At 39.2% G+C, this 13,689-nt stretch overlaps 1 protein-coding gene across 1 annotated transcript in view; it reads left to right on the top strand.

Moving 5' to 3' along the window:
• The first annotated feature begins 220 nt into the window (after positions 1 to 220).
• EML5 (EMAP like 5) overlaps positions 221 to 13,689 on the top strand; it is a 219,618-nt gene continuing 206,149 nt past the window's right edge. Inside the window, exon 1 of the mRNA XM_049769917.1 lies at positions 221 to 437. Coding sequence (XP_049625874.1) covers positions 241 to 437 — 197 coding nt within the window. The 5' untranslated portion in view covers positions 221 to 240. The remainder of the gene's footprint in view (positions 438 to 13,689) is intronic.

Raw genomic sequence — 13,689 nt, 5'->3', positions numbered from 1 at the left:
GAGAGGCTTTTGCTGCAGCCCGTGGGCTGAGGCTGAGGCTGAGGCGACTGGGGAGGCTGAGTGAGGTAGCTGAGGCGACTGAGGCGGCCGGGGAAGGCGCGCCATGCACCTGCCCGGAGCGGCTTAGAGGACGCCGCGCGTCGGGCGGAGAGAGAGCGATCGAGCGAGTCCCTGGCTGCTTCTCGGAGAGTCCCCGGCTGCTGCTCCCCGTCGCGCCGGCCTCGGGGTGGGCGCCCCGCCATGGCGGCCCGGAGCGCCCCGAGCTGCCACCTGCGGCTCGAGTGGGTGTACGGCTACCGCGGCCACCAGTGCCGCAACAACCTCTACTACACGGCGGCCAAGGAGATCGTGTACTTCGTGGCGGGCGTCGGCGTGGTCTACAGCCCGCGCGAGCACCGCCAGAAGTTCTACCGGGGCCACAGCGACGACATCATCAGGTAGCGAGGCCCGGGCTTGGGGGGCTATAGCCGCCTGGAGCCCCCACCCACCCCTCGCTCGCCCGCTTGGCTTGCCCGACCCCGACCTTTGGGGCGCGCTCGAGGGGAGCCTCGCCTCGATCTCTGCTCCCTCTGGAGACATCACTCCCCCCCCCCCCACACATACACATGGCTAGACCCCACAGATCAATACTTGTCTTTTCCCCTCCCGGGGTTCCCGGGTTTTGGGGTTCCCTAGCCTAGCCTAGCCTAGCCCACCTCCCAACCTTCCCCTTGGTGTCTGTTCCCCTTCCTCCTCGTTCTCCATCCTGATGATGAAAAGTGCACAGCCGGTGGTGGTTTTAGTAAGGAGCACTTTCCGCCTTTTTCCAAAACCTGTCGGAGGTTTTTATTAGGCAGATTAGCCAAAAACAAACAAACAAACAAACAAACAAATAAAAGTGACCAGTTGGAGGCTGGTCCCCGGCTTGCATCCTTAGAGCGCCCTCCGCTCTGGAAGAATGAATTCTGGTTTGACTGTTCAGCTGCTTTCTGCAGATGCAAAAAAAAAGAACCCCCTCAATCACCCCTCTTTCTTAGGCAGTTCATTTGGGCTTTAAAAAAAATGTGCACGCCCCAAGTTTGGTGGGGATACATAGGTAGGTTCAGCCCTTGAAAATGATGCCCCCCAAAGGATTCCCAATTCTTTAGGTCCCTTCTATACTACTCTCAAGTTAGTTGACTTCTGTATGGCTTAAATCATCTGGAGCCCTGGGCTTGTGAAGCTGGTCCCTATTGCTTGTTTACATTATTTTTTTGTTGAGCAGAAATGTCCATCAGTGCAGAACTTGCGTTGCAAAGAGAGCTGAAAGGGCCAGAAGTTATCCAAAGCCATTGATGATTGCCTCGAGTACACTTCTTTAAAAAATTGCCCTTAACCGAAGAGAGAACATAGCTTGTGAATGTCTTGAGACCATGTTTCTGTGCTGCAGCTGTGTTCCCCCATCACACCCCGACTCATAGTCTAGGGCTAGATTTGGATACTCGTTCCCTTATTTATGTTCCAGGGGGATTCAAAGTGGGCGTTTTGATATGGTATTTGGCCTTGATGTCTGGCAGGCAAGAAGCTCTGCTACTTAAATTCCACCAATAACTGAGTTGCTCTATTTTGCGTTTCCGTCCTGTCTGATCTTCAAGGGAGAAAAGGAGGTCTAAGAAAATGTAGAGCAAGGTGAAATAAAGCCAAAATTGGAGATGATGGACCAGGGAATGAGGCTGTGTTTGGGCTCCTTTTTTTTTTTTTTTTTTTTTTTTTAAATAGACATTTAGGTGGTGTTCTTCCACATTGTAGAGAAGTTATTTTGGAAGGAAAACTGACAAGTTGTCTCATGTTTTTTTCTCAAGTTAGGGTTCTTGTTTCTTTAGTAGGAAAGTGTTGCAGAGCTGTAATAACTAGAGACTTTTTACTTAAAAAACAATATCACTCAACTAGTGTTGCTGTATCTTGTTATTCACCCCAGGAGAAGAATTTACCCCATTTTTAATTCCCACCCACCCCCATCTTTTCTCCTTTTTAATGTGTTAGCTCTCCCATAGTAGAGGAATAGTGGTTTTACTTAGTTGAAACAATCTTGACTTAAGTTCTAGTCTAGAGAAGTCAAGTCATGTGTTCATGTGGTAGGGTAGGTTCAAAGGATTTTTGAGTCTTCTCATGTATTTTTTACAATTTAGTAGTTGAGAGTAATATGTTACTAAGGCCTTCCAAAATTAGATATGGTTTATTCAATGAGGGATAAGTGATGTTTAGTTTCTTCTCCCATCATTAGAAACTGCTATGCCATACTATTTTGAATTTTTATGATTGTACTTCGGTAAGTTCTAGGAGGGTAATGTTTTTGCTTTCTTGAACACTTAGTGGCACGACCACATATTTTCCTATAAATTACTCAACTTGTACCATAATTTGTTACTTGTGATTTTATGCAAATAATTCATCCTTAAGATGTTTTATAACAATAAAAAGGTTTTCTGAAAATTTGTAATAGGTCAGTAAAATCTGGATCTTCTAGGATCTTGACATTGGTAGCACAAATTTAATATAGCACTATAAATTAGAAAATCAAAAGGCTCTAAAAATTTTCTTTCAAACAAAATGACAAATCAGCCGTGTGTGTGTGTGTGTGTGTGTGTGTGTGTGTGTGTGTGTGTGTGTAATAGATCAGGTACATGTACAAACACTTCTATCCTTCCCCAATCCCAGTTCAGTTTTTAAATAGAAATGACTCCAGTGAGTTTTCAATTATGTCCCAGCAGTAAGCATAACATTTATAAATGTGATGCCTGGTGGAGAACAATGTTGTAATGTTAGCTTTAGTTATAAAAATTCAGTACTGCTTTGACCTTCTGGTTTCTTGCCTTATTTGCCTGAAACATAGGTGAAACTGAATGGTCAAATATGCCTTAATCTGAGCCCAAGAGAATTCAAAAAGTGGAGGTCATGTCCTTAAGTTTTGAAAGATTGTAGTGCTGGCCTTTCAATCTAGCCATGACCACGGTAGGTAGCATTTGCATACCAGTCCTTGTCCTTTTACTCTCATTTAGGATTGCTAGTGATAGTGCCACATGACTGTTTTGTCTATGTAACTGATAGTTAGCTTGTTTCCTTTTGCCATGTGTCTCCATGTACATCTCTAACTATTTATCCTTTGGTTATGTTTTATAAAACTGCTTATTTTAGAAATTATTTTACTGGTAGAATTAATACACAGAATTTAGGGTCACTTTTACTTTTCTCTGTCTTAGCAATAAATTTGTAAAATTTGTAAATTTCTCAATTTGTAGCAATAAAATTCTCAAGTTAAGTATTAACTTCTAAAATCTACTAGCTATACCAGTTTTAGTATGAAATAGGCAGCTGTAACTTGACTTATATTTTATAATTTTTGCCAAATGTTCTCTCAAAGAATACAATAGCTTTCAAATTTTATTTTTCTAGTTACTTCCCACAATACATTTTGACAGATTTGTTTTTGAAGTAGAGGTTGTTCTCGGCAATTTTCAGATATTTTTCACCAGGCTGGTGAATTTGGGTGCTGTCTCTGGTTTTCTTAATCAAGTGAGCATTCACACTGAAATAACTAGGTTACTTATGTATATTGTACTTATGGAATAAAGAGGGTTTTTATTCTCCCTAAAAATGGGGAAAACACCTCATGAGATAGTGATGAGTCTAAATGGCATGTAGATGCATTTGAAATACTTTGAAAATATACAGTTTTATATGGTTTCAATTTAGAACAATACTTCAAAAGTCTAGAAATGAATTTTTACTAAAATGAAAGATGTAGTAGCAGAAATGCACTTGTAGGAAGTGGTGTTCTCCCCACTCCCTCATTCAAAATTGATCTATGTAGGTGGTGGGCTTAAGCAGAAAACTGATCAGCCTCACTAGAATACATACAAGTGATTTTTAATAGCTCTGTGTTTATGGTATAGAAACCTTATTTAACATAGGTTAAAATTGTAGTTGGAAAGCAGTTCAGATTTTATATTTCAATGGCGGAGCAATTTTTATTTTGTCTTTATATTAATTCAGAGTAGCAATTTTTTCCCCAGTTTTTGGGCCACACTCAGTGGTGTCCAGAGTTTACTCTCTCCGTGATCACAGATCACTTTTGGTTGGGCCTGGGGGATGGTACTGAGGGTTAAACCTGAGTCCAGTTTTACCCTCTGTAATTTCTCTCTTGTTCTGGGGTAATAAGTTTTTTCTTTTTTTTGGGGGGGGGTCACACCCGGCAGCGTTCAGGGGTTACTCCTGGCTCTGCGCTCAGAATTGCCCCTGGCAGGCATGGGGGACCATATGGGATGCTGGGATTGAACCGTCCTGCATGCAAGGCAAATGCCTTACCTCCATGCTATCTTTCGGGCCCCAGGTAATATGTTTTTAAGTATGGCAAGATTTACTGTAAAACCACTTGTTTACTTAGTATTTCCAGGTGTTTAGTCAATATTTCCCAAATCTGGAAGACCATGAGAATCACTGCAGAGATTTTTTGCTAATTTCTCTCCTTTTGCTCAGAAGCATTGAGTCAGAATTCACAAAGGTTTGAACTTAGGAATCTTTGTTTCTTAAAAGTGCCTTTTTTTGAGGAAGCATGTTGCCAGTCTATGTCCTATCACAAACATGACAACAATTCTTAACATAGCGGTTTGATAAATGACTATAAATCCTCCCCTCAAATTGGACATCAGAATTTTTCTAAGTATGATGTAAATTGATTTAATATTCAAATATTAGAAAATGTTAGAATGCATACAAATTTGGGGAAATACCTATGCTTATAGTCTACATAATAATTCTCTTCCCCAAGACTTCATTATTCTATCTGGATATAAAAAAATCACTTTTTGTTTCTAAGTACTGAATAATATAAGGGATAGAATAAAGAGATCTGTATATATATATATATATATATATATATATATATATATAAAGTAGGAATTAATTAGAATTATTTAAAATTGTCATAAATACATATTAAAATGTATTTAATTCAGGAAAATGAATAATTGTATATTTACATGGTAACTATTTCCTTTATTTTATAATGTCTTCTGTTACATATGTAGATAACTATAAAATGTAATGTTTTTAATATAAATTAAGAAAATTATGCACAATAATAAATTCTTAGAAACTACTAAGAACTTACTGTTCTTTCAAGGTCTTCCTACTCATCAAAGGAATTTATTGCACATCTTCTTTGTGCAAGAATGTCTGACTTAATGTATTCAAAGTTGAAAACATAGTCATAAGATGAAAAATAATACTGTGTTTTCCTTGCACACAACTAAACATGATTTTAACCCAGAAATGAGGATTTTGGAAAGATGTAGCATATGTAGTGATCTTACATTAAAAGAGCAAAAGAGAAAAATTCACCCTAGTACTGCTCTGGTGGCCCTGGGAGTCTCTGACACCTGAGGGTTTGAGAGCAGGACCCCATATCTTCAAGCCCATGCATTAAGATGTCTGACCTAGGGTGTGACCCAAAAACCAAAAAAAAGGGGGGGGGGCAGAGAGATAGCATGGAGGTAAGGCATTTGCCTTTCATGCAGAAGGACAGTGGTTCGAATCCCGGCATCCCATATGGTTCTCTGTGCCTTCCAGGAGCGATTTCTGAGCATAGAATCAGGAGTAGGGGCCGGGTAGGTGGCGCTGGAGGTAAGGTGTCTGCCTTGCAAGCGCTAGCCAAGGAAGGACCACGGTTCGATCCCCCGGCGTCCCATATGGTCCTCCCAAGCCAGGGGCGATTTCTGAGCACATAGCCAGGAGTAACCCCTGAGCGTCAAACGGGTGTGGCCCAACAAACCAAAAAAAAAAAAAAAAAAAAAAAAAAGAATCAGGAGTAACCCTGAGCACTGCTGAGTGTGACCCAAAAACAAAAAAACAACAACAAAAAACAAAAAACAAAAAAAAAAGATGTCTGACCTAGTTGATTGAGTGGCTTGAGGGTTCTCTCTACACTGCTTGGAAAGTCCCATCTCTCCAAAAACATTTTTTTGAAAGAATTCTTTGTACAGTTCTTTTTCTCCAATTTAGTCGTGATCCACTCTGTCTCACTAATTATCTCTGTATCTCTTATGGGATCACTCGTGATCCTCCTGCCCCCTCTCCCCCCCACTGCCAGATCCAGTGGTCAATAGGTCATTTATTAGCTCTCAGCATTTTTGATTTATTATCATTTATCACTATTTGGCCATTCCTTACAAGACATTGTAAGTGGTGTCTAGACTACAGGTTATTCCTAACTTATGACACTGTGAGTGGTGTCTAGAGTGCAAATTATTGTAGAAATAGTATAGTATATACTATACTATACTATATAGTATATAATAGCATAATAGAAGCAGTAAAAATTGAGAATTACTTATATAAAACTTATATTTATTATTATATTACTTATGTTTGTTATTTACTAGGACTATTTTAAACCAGTAGACAGGTACAGTAGTGAACCAAATGAAGTTCTTTCTTTTGGGGGAAGTAACTGATAGTAGGGGTTGCTCCTAGTAGTGCTCTGGAAACCATGCTGTGCTGGTTGTTGAACCCTCCTGTGGCAAAATTGTACTCTATCTTATTGAGTTCTCTCTTCAATTCCCATATACTTTTTGGGAATATTCCCAAACTTTATGAAGCTTTTATCTGTGAGGGGAAGATATAAAATAATTTTATATTTATAAACATATAAAATATATAGTATAAATAAAATGTAGCCTATATATACACCAAATGCATATTTTATATGTGAATATTTAGCTTATAGCAGCTATTGGGAAGCATTTGGATAATCTGAGATGGCCAGAACAATTTTTTGTAAAGTATCAAGTAATACTTGCATAACAGACTTGAAGTTATACTGTGTGGAGATTTGAGAAAAGACATTGTAGGTAGGCAAATGGATTATCAAGTGAAAAGGCTGGACTGGAATGCCTTGTGTGTTAGAGGAATAGTAAAAAAGGATGTCTTGGGGTGATGTAAATTTTGGTGGAAGTGAGAAGTGAAATTTAATGAAGTAATGGATTGGTGTAGGTTGGTGTAGATTGTCTAAAACCTTCTGAACAACTGAGACAACTTTAATCTGTAAAACTGGAGATTATTGGAACAATTTAATCAAATTAATGCCACAGTTTCACTAATTAGCAGGATCACTCTCAATCCTCCATAGAGAGAAGACTGAGGAAGGGGAGTATGATGGAAACATACCACTTCAGTATTGGCTGCAGTAATCTAGACAATAGATAGTGATGGTTCAGGCCTAAGTGCTAATAGTGGAAGTAATGAGATGCATATAATTGAAAGATTGAGACATAATGATATACTCATGGATCAGATAGAAATTATGGAAGAAAAATAAAGGTCAATGATAACAGTTTTTAGCCAGAAATACTGAAAGAATTATATTGCCAGTTACTGATTTCTGTTTTATTGGTGGGAGAAGAGAAGATTATGAGCTCTGCTTTAAGAAGTATTCAGTTGGGTCCGGAGAGATAGCACAGCGGCGTTTGCCTTGCAAGCAGCCGATCCAGAACCAAAGGTGGTTGGTTCGAATCCCGGTGTCTCATATGGTCCCCCGTGCCTGCCAGGAGCTATTTCTGAGCAGACAGCCAGGAGTAACCCCTGAGCACTGCCGGGTGTGGCCCAAATACCAAACAAACAAACAAACAAAAAAAAGAAGTATTCAGTTTGAGATACTAAACGAAAACCAAATGGGATTGTAAATTAGACAGTTGAACGTGTCTATATTAAGTTAAATAGTTAGATTGGTATAAATTTGGGTGTCATCAGCCTTATAGATAAAGTTTAAAGTCATGAATCAGAATAAGATAACTGAAGGAAGAAGTATAGACAGAAAGTCTTAAAAGGGTACTATTTAAAATAAAATTTATTAACTGAGATTCTGTGGTTTAAATACTATTAATATTGATTTTTCATGTTCATAATTCTAACACACACCCTTCACCAGTATACCCTCTTTCCTCTTCCAAGAACCTCAACACCTCTCTCTTAATGGATTCCTATGAGCTATGGAGATAGGGCACTAACCTTACTCATGGCTGACTTAGGGTCAAGCCCAGGAGTCATCCCTGAGTGTAGATCCAGGAGGATCCCTGAATACATCTAGATGTGCCTGGAAAATAAAGGACACTGTGGTAGCTCAACATTTAAGTATAGAGGAAATGGAATATAGCTGACCAAGATGTAGCCACTCATAGCCAGAAAGGCAGGAAGAAAATAAGTATAGTGTGGAGTTTTAGAAGTCCTGTGAAGAAGTATTTTATTTTTATTTTTGGTTTTTGGGTCATACCCGCAGCGCTCAGGATTACTTCTGGCTCTACGCTCAGAAATTGCTCCTGGCAAGCACGGAGGACCATATGAGATGCCGGGATTCGAACCACTGCCCTTCTGCATGCAAGGCAAATACCTTACCTCCATGCTCTCTCTCCAGCCCAAAGAAGTATTTTTATTTGTCTATTTTAATTAAATAAGTTCTTTGATTAAATTACACAGTTACAGAGTTGTTATGATTGAGTTTCAGTCATTCACTGCCCAATACCATCCCTTCACCACTGCACATTTCCTGCCACAGTGTCACTAGTTTTCTCCTTACCCTTCTCTCACTCCTGCCTGCCTCTATGGCAGGCAGGCATCCCTTCCGCTTCCTCAGAGTATTTTTGAAGGGTGTTTTTTAATATTTAAAAATGTGATTCTAAAACCTACTGTATGAACTTGATTTATCTGTGATCTTTTTTTTTTAGAAGAACAAACCTTGGTGGGGCTGGAGTGATTGTGCATCAGTAGGGCATTTGCCTTGCACATGGCTGACCCAGGACGAATCTGGGTTCGATCCCTGGCATCCCATATGGTTCCCCCAAGCCAGGAGCGATTTCTGAGCGCATATCCAGGAGTAACCTGAGTGTCACTGGTGTGGCCCAAAAACAAAAAATAAAAACAAAACCAGAGCAAATCTTGGGCCCAAGTAATACAGTGGGTAAGATGCTTGCCTTGTATGTGGCTGATGTGGGTATGATCTCTCATCCTCCATACTACTAGGAGTGATCCCTGAGCACAGAGCCAGGAGTAAGTCTTGAGCATAGCAGGGATGGCCCAAAAAACAAAGAAACTAGGTATCTGCCTGGACACTTCTGGATGCTGTGACTGGCTAAGCCAAATATGTTAATCCCTACCATTTTGCTGCACTCTCTCGAGGTGCATCTTAAGCGGCACCCTACTCCTTCTTGCACCACCACCCAATGGGGACTTGTGATTGTTATGGAATCTTTAAGACACATCTCCCTAAAACAACAGGAGCATCTTTAGGGCCTCCCAGAAGTGCAGCAGTCACTAGTATAGCCACGTGATATCCGCTTTTCCATAACATACAGAAAACACAGTTAGATTCTGCCCCTCCAAATTAAAGACCATTAGCAAGCACAGAATCCCACCATACTTAATGAGTGAAGATAGTAGCCCTGAAGATTCAAGGGGTAATAACCAGGTGTATAACCTTTCAGATAAGGATCTTAGAGAGGAAATGTTGAAGATGCTCAATAATCTTAAAGAAACAGTGGACAACCAGTAAAATACACAAAGGTGTGTGAAAACTATCAAAAATGACAGAACTAAAGAATTTGATAGGTGAAATGAAAACCCTGAGGGGCCTTAGCTACAAAGTAATAGTAACAGAAGATAAAATCAGTGAACTTCACTATAAATTGCAGAAAACCTCTAGAAAACCGTACAAGATGAAAAAAAGCAAAGTAAATAGTAGCAGGTGAGAAAACTTTGGAATTCTTAAGAGGAATTATCAGAGTTCTGGAGGAACAGAATGGCAACTCTGAAGAAGTATTAGTGAAAGAAATCATAGTTGAGAAGTTCCCAGACTTGAAGAGTACGTGCATCCAGATTCAAGACACCCAAAGGATACCAGCTAAAAGAGACCCAAATAAAAATACTCTGAGACATATCCTAATCAGAATGACTAAAATTAAAGATTAAATTGAAAGAAACAAGATCAAGGAAGGAAATTACAAATAAAGGACCATCCTTGAGATTCACTGCAGACCTATTAAATGAAACCCTGTAGTCATGAAGACAATGATAATATATAAAAAGTGAATGAGTCTAGCAGCCCAGGGGGTGAGGGTGGGGAAAATGGGATGCAAGATGGGAACAGGGGTGGAGGGAGGACAAATTTGGTGATGGGAGTTTCCCTGATTTAATGTTACTATGTACCTAAAATATTACTGTGATATGTGAGCCACTATGATCAAAATAAAAATTATATATTTAAAAAAGTGAATGATAATTCAGTATCAAGAATACTATACTCAGCCAGAGTATCATTAATATTTGAAGACATGACATAGACATTTATGGGAGAAATGACAGCTCAGAAACTTCTTAGACTCAAAACCAATTTTGTAAGAACTGAAAAGATAAATCGCACAAACACACCAAATTTCTACAGAAATACGGCAAAAATAAAAACAAACCATGATAATCTCATTCAATGGCAGTGCCCTAACTGTATCAACTTCAAGACATGGAGTGACAGCATAGATTAGAAAACAGATTCAACTTCCTGCTACCTACAGACAACACACTTGAATAGTCAGGGAAAACAGATTTATAACAAAACAGTGGAAGACAATATTTCAAACAAAATACTCCCTTAAAAAGGCAGGGATGTTTTACTGGATAATATGAATTCAGGATAAAAAAATTACAAAAGACAGAGCTGGTCATTTATTAATTATCAAGGGATATGTGCATCAGGACAAACTACACTCCTATATATTTATATACCTTGGTGGACGAGCAACATGCTTGGAATAACTGATAATAGATTTGAAATCAATAGGAATACAGCAATAGTTGGTGGTTTCAAAGCCAACCTATATTATTATTATTATTATATTATTATTACATGTGCACAACTAGGTAGAAAATTGAGGATGTACATGGTACTCATAGATCTGAAGATGAGGTCACTGCTCATATACTTTAAGGGAGACTTTGAAGAGGTTTACTTTAGTCCTAGATGTTGATGTTGCTGTACTCTGGTCTTCTGGTCAATATTAGAGTCAGGGTTCCTCTCTCTCCAGTGATGAAGAACTGTTATAGTCAGAGTTCTTTCCCTCTTTGTAATGGACCAATCCACTCTTTCACTTGAGAGTGAAGAATCAAGTTTGGAATCCCAGGGAACTTGATACTGTGGAACTAGAGAGAAGACTGGAAAAAATGTCCTTTCAGAGAGTTTATAATTCCAGTGAATGTGGTCCACCTTAGTCAGTTTTAACCAGTGCTAGGATTTGTGAGGAATAAAAAGTTTACAGGTGCACACTTAGTCTCAGGGAGTATTTTTTTTTTTTTTACCAAACTCTCATAGAACCTGTTGAAAGGAGCACAAGTATGTCTTAGCAGCAAAGAATTCTCATATCATTAACATGTCAGTGCAGACGAAGCTTTCCCATATAGCAGTTTGAAGGGGCTAATACCCATGCCAGTGAAAAGGGTAATGTACATTTGAAGCTAAGCAAGAGGGAGAATTATCATCAGTTTTGAGAAGTTTCTTGACATAACCTTCTGATTTGTGTTTTTAAGATCTGATTCACTTTTTCTATTTTTACTTGTCATTAAAGACTCTAGGCAGAATATAAATACTACTTAATCCCCAGAGCTTTGGCCACCTGCTAGGTTATCTTTGCAGTGAAAGAAATTCAACTTTGGAAGTTGTAATGTAGGCAAAATCTTAACATTTTCTGATAAATACCTTAGTTAATTGGGTAATTTTAATATTATAGGGAAAGTCTTTATCCATCTGGTAAAGGTGTCCACCAAGAACAGCAAGTATTTGAACTCATCTTGTGGGACAATCAAATAAAGTCTAATTGCCACTTCTCTCTGAAAAATTTGGTCCAAACCTTAAATAATGTATTTCCAGACAAAATAAGGATTCAGAGGAGGTATGCAGATCATGCCTCCTCTGTATAGGTGGGAAAAGTTTCCCATGACATGATTGAGAGACTAAGACCAAGAATGTTAATTGGAGAGTTTTCTGAGTTGCCTTTTTTATTTTCTGATATTCCATTTTATTTTCCATTGCCACCTTGCCATTATTTTGTTGGTGACTCTGGCAAAATGTGACTTCAATATTTATAGGCAGATGTGTAACTTTTAATAGTTGAAATACAAGATAACCATACATAACGGGGTTTTCTTTGACAGTCAAAAATCCTTTCCGAGGATAGGAATAATAGTACAGCAGGTAGGGCATATTTGCCTTGCATGTAGCTTTTCTGAGTTCTGTCTTCAGCATTCCATATGGCCCCCTGAGCCAATCAGGAGTGATCCTTGAGTGTAGGGCCAGGAGTAAGCCCTGAGCACTGTTAGGTGTGCCCCCAAAACAAAACAAACAAAAAAAAATCCCTTTTCTATTAAATAGCATGTGCCTGTAAGACAAGAAAGTATATTTGGAGCTATATAGATTCTGACATATTTGAATTCTATTCAGTACTATGACTTCAACTAATTAGACCAAGCATCCCAGAGCAGATTTGTACCACTGATATGGGATTGCCTTGTTTATAAAAGAACTGCCATCTGTGAACAAAACGGTGCCTGGATTTTCTAATAGAACATGATAATCTGAGGAGATGGCTATTAGTCATCCTAAGGCTGCCCTTGTTTCCTAGGAGCAATATTTTTGATGAGGATTATAGAATTAAGCCCCCCCCTCCAACTTTAATTTAAAGACCTAAAGACTTTCTCTATTAGCAGAGCTGTGGCAACCATTGCTTATAAGTAGCTAGACCATCCTGAAGCAAATGTATACAAATCTTTGCTCAAGTAACCCACCAGTCACTTTCTGAACTTAATGGTAGTCAAGAATTCCAAGGTATATCTGACCACTCAGAAGCATGAAGATGGAGAGATAGCACAGCTGTAGGGTGTTTGCCTTGCATGCTGCTGATGCAGGACAGATGGTGGTTTGATTTCTGGCATCCCATATAATCCCCCGAGCCTGCCAGGAGTGATTTCTGAGCTCAGAGCCAGGAATAACCCCTGAGCACTACTGGTGCGACCCAAAAAACAAAACAAACAAACAAACAAAAAAAGAAGCATGCATAAGGGAAAGGTTTCGGGTTGGGAAGTACTTATCTTTAAGTTCTGTCTCAGAACAGCATCCAATAAAGTTATATCCATCTGGAAATCCTGGCATTTCATGTAGGCTTTTTATTTAAAGCAAAGAAAAGTTGCACTTAGAGGACTCTATGTTCTTTCTTTCTTTCTTTTATTTATTTTTTGTTTTTGTTTTTTTTGGTCACACCCGGCAGCACTCGGGTTACTCCTGACTCTACACTCAGAAATCGCTCCTGGCAGGCTCAGGGGACCATATGGGATGCTGGGATTCGAACCACCGTCCTTCTGCATACAAGGCAAACATCCTACCTCCATGCTATCTGTCTGGCCCTATGTTCTTTCTTATTCTGCAAAACCTATCTAGTCTCAAAACTGTATGTAATACTTCTCTATTGTGGCCATGCTTCCTGACTTGCCAATATATATTGTGGTCATGCTTCAGTACATACAAAGTTGAGGTATTCTTTCTTCAGAGACTGAGTCAAATTCCCCTATATGTTTTAAATGACATTTTAGGATGTATCATCTGAGGCTATTTGGAAGTTCCCCTGTTGAAACTCACATATA

The sequence above is a fragment of the Suncus etruscus genome, chromosome 3 (genome assembly GCF_024139225.1).
Source record: "Suncus etruscus isolate mSunEtr1 chromosome 3, mSunEtr1.pri.cur, whole genome shotgun sequence".
Taxonomy (NCBI): Eukaryota; Metazoa; Chordata; class Mammalia; order Eulipotyphla; family Soricidae; genus Suncus; species Suncus etruscus.
Note: the sequence above shows the minus strand (reverse complement) of the source record. Positions and strands in the feature narration are given on the sequence as shown.